Source organism: Galeopterus variegatus, unplaced genomic scaffold (assembly GCF_000696425.1).
Source record: "Galeopterus variegatus unplaced genomic scaffold, G_variegatus-3.0.2 Scaffold119, whole genome shotgun sequence".
NCBI classification, from domain to species: domain Eukaryota; kingdom Metazoa; phylum Chordata; class Mammalia; order Dermoptera; family Cynocephalidae; genus Galeopterus; species Galeopterus variegatus.
Window position 1 is genome coordinate 236,758 of NW_007726230.1, and position 9,698 is coordinate 246,455.

The window sequence follows — 9,698 nt, forward strand, 5'->3', positions numbered from 1 at the left end:
GTTGATGCAATGGCACTCGGGATTTCCCTTTTCAGGTTAGTATGTCCATCTGCAATAAAATGTACCAATAAATTTTTGTGTATTTATGCAACGGAATACTATGCAGCTATAAAAACAAATGTTCTGTATTACACACAACAGTATGAATGGATTTCATAAACATAATGTTGACAGTAAGAGGCCAGGCATAAAAGAATAATACTAAATGACTGCATTTATATAAAATTCTAAAACTGATCAAACTAGTTGTGGTAGTAGAAATCAGGATAGTGTTTACTCTGGGGGGCCAGGAGAGAAGTGATTGGAAGGGAGCATGAGGATGGTTTCTAGGATGGTGGTAATGTTCTGTGTCTTGATCAGGGTGCTGGTTACACAGGTGTGCTGTGAAAATTCACCAAGATGCACACTTGTGATTTTTGTAGACAGCACCTACATAGTGGAGCATAGTAACCTTTGATTTGTGCCTGCCAAGTATGTGTTTCCATCTCTCTTTTCTGTCAACCACTCCTGCTCAGTGGCCTCAGGAGAGAGGGTGGGACCAGGACTGGCCTATCTGAGTATGTCATCTCCCTGGTGCAGGGAATTGTCCCATGGGGCAGACTCCTAACTCCATTGAGCTGATTAGAGCCTTTCCCTAGGATAAAGATGCCTGTTGGAAAAACTTCTCCCTTGATGTTGGAATTGCTAAGTTTGTTCTGCTAGTGGCTGTGTTCCCCACAGGTGGATGGGAACTGCATACAGTAGGAGAGAATGGGCCAACGGGAGAAGAGAAGCAGACACAGAGGAGATGTGGGTGGGACAAAGAGTCCTAGTGACTTTGAGTCCCAGGTTCTATCCTTCCTCAACTTCTCAGGGTCTTCATTTCTTTCAATTCCATGAGTTAATCTAGCAGCTTTCCCAGCTAGGTGAGGCAATAAATTGCTTTTTATGCTTAAGCTTGTTTAGTTTGGCTCCTGATACCTACAACTGAAAGAGTCTTGACTAATCCATTGAGCAATCAGGTAGATGGCAGGGCCACTTACTGAAATGGCATCACAGGAGGAGGAGTGTTCTCCTATTGGGAAAGTGCAAGCTGAGTCCCTCTTATCAAGGGGTGAGTGCTCTTCCCACTTCAGGAAGTTTTCACAACTTGACACTGGTGTTTTGCATAATCTCCGTCTATGCCAGGGAGTGGTGACTGGCCCCCAAGGTAACGATGTGTAATCACTACCTGATTTGGAGTTGGAATTGAGATTACTGCATGTTCTTTCTAATGATCAATCTAATTGACATCTAGCCTTCAACCAGTCTAGCTTAGAAATATTTCTTTCCTTCCCGGATTTCTCCCATTAGCCATTAGGTTCACAAAACCTCCAGGGATGATTACTTATCCAAGGGGGGTGGGTCCTGCCCATTAAAGTCCTGAGCAAAGGAAACTGGACAACTTCTCATTAGCCAAGGTTTTTGCTCTCAGTGCCACATGGTGTCACTGCTGAGACGCAGACAATCCTGTCACTCTGGTGTTGCCCCTGCTCTTGTCACACAGCACTGATGATGGAATACAGATGCTACAGATACTCTGGGGGTGTCCTTTGTGCCCACGGCTGGATGATCTGGGTAGAATGGCCAGGGACCCCCACCAGCATCTCATCCGCTCCCTGGTTTGCCCCTTCACCCCTGTCTGGGAATGACACTGTGAGGACTTTGCTGCGCACGCACACAGGCTCCTCATCCCTGGCAGCAGGTGGCTTTGGCTAGCCCACCGCCTTCCTGCTCAGACCCAGCTCTGGCTCCTGAGCTTATGATATTTGCTCCAGTCTCACAGCCACTTTCCTCAAGGCTGTGCCAGGGAGCTGGGGTCCAAAAGGGCTTCTCCACTGTAGCTTCAGCCACACTGCACCCTGAGTGACTTTTCTTCACCTATTTCTGCATTCTGTCCCTAGAATGAGCCAAATTCTAACTCGGGCCAAGCCCGATCCCCATTTCCTACTCTGTGGTGAAGAACTTCTAAGAGTTGGAGGGGTGGGGGGTAAGGGTAAGTGTCATCACCCTTAAAGCTGGTTCTTGAAGGAAAGTTAGGAAAATGCCCACACTCCCCCTTTATGGGACGATAGAAAAAGACAATATATCTAATTTTTGTAAAAATAATAATTGTTATATCGAGGTCATTTTAGGAGTTGCAACATATCTATAATATTCACGTGAATCAGTTTTGGTATTTAGCTGGGTTATTAAAGCTACACTGTCTGTAATAGGGAGTTGGGCAGAAAAGGCACTTACCTTGACTCCAGCCTACTATTTGCCGGGCATAGTTCTCACACTTCTATAAAGTTTGTATCATCATAATTATCCCTGTTTTACAAATGAGAAACTAAGGCTCAGAAATATTGGGTAACTTGCCAATAATTTGCTCAAGAGCTGCAGCGATGTCCCCTTCCCACAGCCCCCCCCCCACTCCTTGGATGTGCACCAGGGACTGCCAGAGAAGCACCGAGCCTCACCTGTCACCTTTCCTGTCTTTCCTGATGTCACTCAGTACTTTTTCCAGGGACCTGTAAGGAGACATGCTAATTGATTATTAACTTCCTGGAGCCAGTATTGAAGGAAAGTCAGTTCCTTTTGATAAAGCCCTATTCTAATTTTTTGGAGCAAAACTAAGTGGCCTTTTGTGCCCTGAAACCAGAGCACCTTGGACAAAGCAAATTGGTACCTGACAAAAATATGAGCAGCTACTGTCCCCTGGGGGTTCACCCGGTGCCTACTCTACTCTAAGCCCTTTACAAACCGAACCAGTTTATTGAAGTCTCAGATGGTTCTGGGGTAAACGTGAAACAATTTTAGTTTTTCTAATAACTGTCCCCAACTATACTCTGTCCAATCCTCCTTTTCTGCTACATATAGATATTTGAGAAAAGAGTCCTCCTCACAATATGAGACCATAACCATTGTTCATTCAAACGACATACATCATTATTATGTGTATTTTTTATATTTGTGAATTTTTTTCTTCCTAATTTACTTCCCTAAAGTTGTAGGTGATAACGAAAAAAATAAATCTGCTCTTAACCAGGTCACCTAACTTATAGTGCCTTGGGAGATCTGGGGTAAGTCAGTAGTCACGTCCACCTGTCCTGGAAACGTTATCATAAAACCGTTTTTACCTAGAAGCATGCATAATGGCACCAGAAAGCTATGATACAACCTCAAATGCTTCTTGTATCCCTTACCTTAGCTCCTTACATGTAGGGTGTAACCTAGTAACAGTCCCAAATCTATATGTCACGTGCAACCAGTAGAAAACCTGATGAAGTAATTAGGCAGGCTGTCCTTCCCTCACCTTTGAAGCTTCCCCCTTCTTGTGATGATAAAATGCTAAGCTCTGCTGGCCCTCTCCGGAGTGCATTTCTCAGGGCGACCTGACCTTTGTGTCTCTCTGGTTGCAATTGTCATATTTGCTCAATAAATCCTATGTTTTTATGTTTGGCTTCAGGTTTTTTAAGGTCGACAAAGGTCTATAAGTGGATAGAATGCTCATTAAGTTCTCAGCTCCCCAAACCTAGAGACACACTGTTACCCTACGCAATGTGCCAAGAGCCAATTCCAGAAATTTTAATTTAAAGCACTAGTGGGTCAATTATTAAAGAATGGCTTGATATCGCTGGTCTGTCTGACAACCCCTTTCTCTGTGTGATTTTATCCCTCTGCTTTTCAGGGGCTTTCTTGTTGGAGAACATCTTTCTTTAAATAGCCTGCTTCTCAAAACTGAGGGTGCCTTTTTTTTTCTATCTGTAGGATTTCCCACATTCCAAATGATTGTTTTAATCTAACAAAGCATCCTGCCTTTTAAACCAAGGTACGTAAAATGTCTTTTCTTTACCAATGCTTTTTTGCAATAAAAAAATAAAAGATAAAAACAAAGTATCAGTACTTTATCCAATTTTCTTTACACTTTTAGGAATAAACAATGCAAAATAAAACCAACAAAACAACAGCTAAAATTTCACATGGTAAACTTTTAAAGAATTGCATCTTGGAGATAAAAAAAAATTGACCTAGCAAGAATTACACTTGTTAAGAAATAGTGGTCACAGAAGAAAATTCACAAACATAAAGGTATAATGGGTAAAATTTCATGGCATATGGAAAAGACTTGATCTGAAATATTATTCTATTGGAAATTGATCAAGAAACTATACTGGGTTAACTGAATTTGTCTCAGTAGTGCTTTTCCCCCTTTTTTAAATGTAAAATAATGTAAATTTAAAAATACTTTCCTGTTATAAACAATTGGAATGAAACAGGAATATACAGCCTCCCTTTACCCACCTGATTCCCACTCCCCTACTCTATTATCAATTTTAAATATTTTCATGAAGTATTTTCTAGATAAAAATTCATGAAATTGGCATACTGCTCATTAAAATGTTTGAGTTTAACAGAACGAAGTTAAAACTTCCCCAAGGTTATAAGAAAGGGAGAAATTAAGACATACGCACATCAAAGCAGCGCATGAGCACTAAGTATACTACCCCTCCACCTAAACATTTCAGTTTGTTCTCTGTCCCTTCCCACCATTAAATGCTGCTGTTACTTCTGCAAATCCTCCTACAACTTGTCTTGCTTTTCCTTCTTTCTCTTCTTCCCTCCCTGCCTGCCTCCTTTTTTGCCTCCATTCTTCCTCTTTTGTCACCATTTAGCAAGCCCCCATCATGTGTCAGGCACTTTGCTCAAATGCAGTCCCTGCCTCAGAGCGGGAGAAGGACGCACAGGCAGAAATGAGCACAGCGAGATGACCTCCGATCGGTTGGGGTGGGGGAGCCATAATGAATATTTGGACACGTTTTTCTTTAGGAACAAGGCTGATTTAAGCCATCCTGGCCACCAAGAATCCTGTGAAGTCACCCCCAGGAGTGACCCACTGTGCTGCTACCCAGGCTCTGGTTGGGCCCAGCCAGGCGGGGAATGGGGCTTTTTGCAGTACCAGTGGCCAGGTGCCCTAGGGGGCTTCTAGACACGTGGTGCTCAGTGCAAGAACATTTGTTGGCATTGTTGCTTTGGCTAAGGTGGAAGGTCTTTTGCTTGGCTTTTATTTTTAACATGTAGGAGGTGAATTTTACAGGGGACTAGGCTAGATGAGGCCTGGAGACATCCCTTACAGACATTCCTGAAGGATACTCCCTGACACAGATCAGGAAATGACACTAGGGCTCCTCTCTGCTCCGCCCCTCTGCGCACAGGTTGGGGAGTGGAAGTCCCCTCTCTCAGTCTGGGAGGGTCTGCAGGGAAGGGCTCCTCTGTCGCCCCCATCTGTTCTATCACCACAGTTCCACCATGGACAGCCCTGGTATCTGAACCACTGTAGGGAGAAGTGACCAAGAGGGTCTTCAGGGCAGGAAGAAAGAAGTGAGGGGCTGGCCTGTGGCTCACTTGGGAGAATGCGGTGCTGACAACACCAAGTCAAGGATTAAGATCCTCTTACCAGTCATCTTTAAAAAAAAAAAAAAAATGAGGTGAGAAGGACATCCCAAGAGGCAGGGGAAGGAAGCCTCGGCTCCTCCCTCCCACCCCCCACACCCAGACCACTGGCAAGGCTGCTCTCTCTGCTAACTCTTCAGTGTGATGTGGCCTGGGCTCTCAGCTCCGGCCGCCACCAACTGGCACCAGATTGACCAAGGATCTTTCTGGTCAGCTGCCTAGAACCAGATGCCCATTCTAGGTCTCACCGGCATGGATGAGGGTTGGCAGAGTCATGAGGATCAGATAGCTGCCCCTTCAGGTGCTCTCCAGAATGCCCTATGCAGGACAGAGAGCTCTGAATGTTGGTGCCAGGGCTTCCTTCTGCCTTGCCTAGGCCCCAAAAATATTTACCAAAAGAAGTCTTAAAGAACCCCATTCTAATAACACCAAGGCCACGGGTTCAGATCCCTATAGAGGGATGGCTGGTTAGCTCACTTGGGAGAACGTGGTGCTGACAACACCAAGTCAAGGGTTAAGATCCCCTTACCAGTCATCTTAAAAAAAAAAAAAAAAAGAACCCCATTCTAATCTCTATACTTATTTTTTGAATTATAATCAGGGTAACACTTAAAGAAATGAGAACACCTAGTTATGGTATTTAACTCACTAGTATTCAACTATCACCTGTCAATACTTTGCCTAATCCAGGTTTCCCATTATATTCTGAAAGATCACCTGGATTAAGAAGTCCTTCTGGGTCTTATATGTGACTTTCTGTCTGACTTTAAGAAAACTTGGTTTCAAATGCACTTGTAGATTATATATCTCCATTACAGAATTTTTTTCTTCCAATTCAAGCTTCCTGCCTCCCTTGTAGCAAAATAAAAATTAAAATACTATAGCTATGTCTGGCATCTGTACACTTACTCTATGAGTAGCTTCTTTTCTTCTAATCGTCGGCCAGCATCGGCTTCTAATAAAGATCTCCAGAAATGAGATCCCTAAGAAATGGCAAACATAAATGAAAGTGCTTTGTAAACTGCTAAACACCATGCTAAGAAAGAGATCCAGCAACTATTCAAGTCACTTTCAAACTGCTTTTGATCTGTAAGGTGATCACGTGTGTGATTTAAAGAACAACTTCTTTTTTCATTGTTAGTGATAAAATTCAAACTAGTAGTCATTGATTAGTCATTCGAGCTATTTTTTCCAAATAGCACAAGCAGAAAAATGACACATTACACACATCTCCCACCCAAATACATGACTCTAGTCAGTCTGAGTGTAGGTCTGGCTGTTACTTGGTTTTTCTTGTGCTGTTTGGGTCAGAGAGAGTCCACTAGAAAGCCGCAACCTCAGAAAAGAGTCTTAGGCTGGCCAGTTAGATCAATTGGTTATAGCGTGGTGCTGACAACACCAAGGTCCAAGGTTTGAACCCTCTCCTGGCCAGCTGCCACAAACAAAACAAAACAAAAGTGTCTTGCAGCGGGGGCATGGCGGGGTGTTCCCAACTAGAGAGGATGCTGGATAACTCAGAGCCAGCACAAGGAGAGACAGAAAAACGCACATTTTGAACGTACACTTTGAAACAGTTGTACACAGAACACAAAGAGGGCTTGTTTTTTGTTTTTGTTTCTAACACGGAGCTATGATATATTCTTAAGCTTTCAGACACAGCTTCTATGAAACCAAAGAAAGGACTAAAATGAGAAGCAGAGTAAATTATTAAATTCTATTCTGGCGCATGGCCCTCACCATCCGCCCTGAACACAGGCCAGGTATTTCTTCCCAGAGCTCAAAATAGAGATCTGGGGGTGTCAGGCAAGCACCAAGCTCCACTCTCCCAGGAAAGTGAGTCTCCTTCGGGGCCTGATGGGCTCAGTGCTTCACCTCCAGGCTTTCTCCTTCCCCTCCCCACTGACATATTGAGTTTCACACTTTTAAAAATAGCTCTGAGCAATGAGGTTCTGTCCCTGAACCTGGATCACAGCCTTGCAGTGCAGGCCTTCCTTTATCAAGATCTGCCCTGTGCGCGCATAATTCTTGCTCCCTGCTTACCTTTCATGCAGCACAAGAAATTTCTTTCCACCAAAGTAGGCCCAGATAGTTTGACACATTCACAGAGAAAGATGTGGGACTCCTTCAGCTAAGTCCTGGCTTCCTTCGCCTCCTCAATAATTCATCTGTCTCATCTTCAAGAGGAATCTGATGGCATTGCTTTCACTTTCTTACAAAACTCCCTTCAAATTCCCTGACGGTGCCCCCACTAGAACGACACCCCACTTTTAAGGACCCATCCCAGCACCACACAGCCCGGCGAGATGGACGCAGTTGGAATGAATCTCCAGGTCCCGGAAGGCTGTTCTGTCCTGGGAACTAATGTGTCTGTCCCACACAGCCCACAAGCAGAAAAAGACAGCAGGTCCAGAAGAAATTTCAGTGAGTTTGGAGATACACAGGACCTGGAAACACCTGATCTCCCGCCTTTACGTCCCATGGTTCCTTGGCGGTCTCAGGTATGCCTGTTCCTGGGGAGAGGGGTCCTGGCCCCTTACATTTTACCCCCACTTTCCTGACTCTGAATGAGAACATCTGCATAGCTGCAGAATTAAAATATGTTTTTGTTACTTCCTTTCTTCTCCACCCCCGTCACACCTATCTGTCTTTACCTCCCTCTGTGCTCAAAAGAGCAGTTGGCAACAGTGGTGACCTTTTATTGAGTGCATTCTGTGTGCCTGACACTCTGCTAAGGAGGAATTTGTATCTGAACTTGACGTAGAAACTGAGGCTCAGAGAGGTTCATGAATGTTCGCAAGATCACACAGCTAGTCTCTATGGGCAATCTGAGCCGGAAGTTATTTCTGTTACTATGGTACTGATTTGGCTTTCCTCACAAGCCCACCTCCTACTGGTCAGTGAAGAGAACACCTTTAATAGGTAAATCCCATCTGGTAAATTTAGTAAGCTACAAAAATCGAACAGCACCTTTAGGTAATTATCAGTTGATCCAGATCTGCCTTCCCCAGACTCTTCTCTGGGTAGGTGGGTGAGCTCCCTGTCGGCTCCTGGCAATTTGGGGAGGGGGCAGTGTTCTTGTGCCCCTCTGGCTGAGCTGTGCAGGAGGAGTCTCACTTCCTTCTGCCAGTCAAGACCTCGCTCACAGGGAGCACCGTCCATGGTCCCCTCACCTCCTACAGACACCTCTGGTCTCTGCCTATCTCTGTCTGGCCTCTGGCTTCTGGCTTCCTGAGCCTCAACCATGGAGTCACCTTGCCTGGCCCCTAATAGTCTTACTTCATACCTGCGTCCCTCAGCCAGGTGTCCACCATACTCGGTAACTGAGGCCACTCAGGGGGGTGACCCAGTCCTCATGAGAACACCACTCCAGCCCTTAACCAGGCTGACTTCCCCGTGGGGACTCAGGCCTCTGCTGGTGACCCTTACCAGAGTCACATGTGAAGAGTGGTCAAGAACCTCTCCCCATCCCTGCAGTGTTTCCTTCAACTTCTCTGCCCCAGACCATTTCACCCTTTCCAAGTAACATGTCTTCTTGCAATCACCCAGACTCCGGGGGCAGGCTCTTCTCCCCTTCCTCTTCCTGACTCAACCTCTTTTCCAGAAGTCTCTGTGTCTCCTCAGCCAGGTAGGACCTGGCTTGCTGAAAGAGGAGGTGTGATTTGGAACAACCTCTCTCCCCTGTTGCCCTGCTAAAGAGGCCAAGGCCTGCCCTTGCCTGCCCTGGCATCCTAAACCTCCTGACTCACACTTAGAGGTGGCAGATGAAAGGTAAGAGAGCAATTAAAAGATAATGGTTTAATATTTGTGAAAGTGTTGTCTTCATTAGAGTGGTTAAGAGCATGGGCTTTGAAACCAAACGAGGTTTAATCCCTCGCTCTGTCGTTTGCCGGCTCTGTTACTCCAGACAAGTTCCTTAACCTCTTGAAACTTCCGTTTCTTCATAAATGGGGGAGAAATGATGTGAGGAATAAACGGCTGTGCAGCGTATGCCTGGGGCACATGAAGCTGGAGCACTGTGGATCACTGCTGTGGCTGTTATGCCTTTGTTAGTATTTCTCTGCCCCTGTCGCCCCATGCCTGACGGGGAGCAGGGATCAGGCTGTGTCACGGCCCCCTGTCTTTTTCCAGTTGTTTGAGGTGACAGTAGAAAGGCCACATGGACACAGAAACCACAAAAAGACGTTGTATTTGATTTTAATCTTCTCATTTTGTTATCTGTAAAAGTAATTTCTTTTTTTTTTTTT

The 9,698-nt window shown here is 45.0% G+C and overlaps 1 protein-coding gene across 1 annotated transcript in view; it reads left to right on the forward strand.

Annotated features, from left to right (window-relative positions):
- Positions 1-7,772: 7,772 nt before the first annotated feature.
- PLA2G4E (phospholipase A2, group IVE) overlaps positions 7,773-9,698 on the forward strand; it is a 57,718-nt gene continuing 55,792 nt past the window's right edge. The window contains exon 1 of the mRNA XM_008587750.1: positions 7,773-7,952. Within this exon, the coding sequence (XP_008585972.1) occupies positions 7,773-7,952 (180 nt within the window). The remainder of the gene's footprint in view (positions 7,953-9,698) is intronic.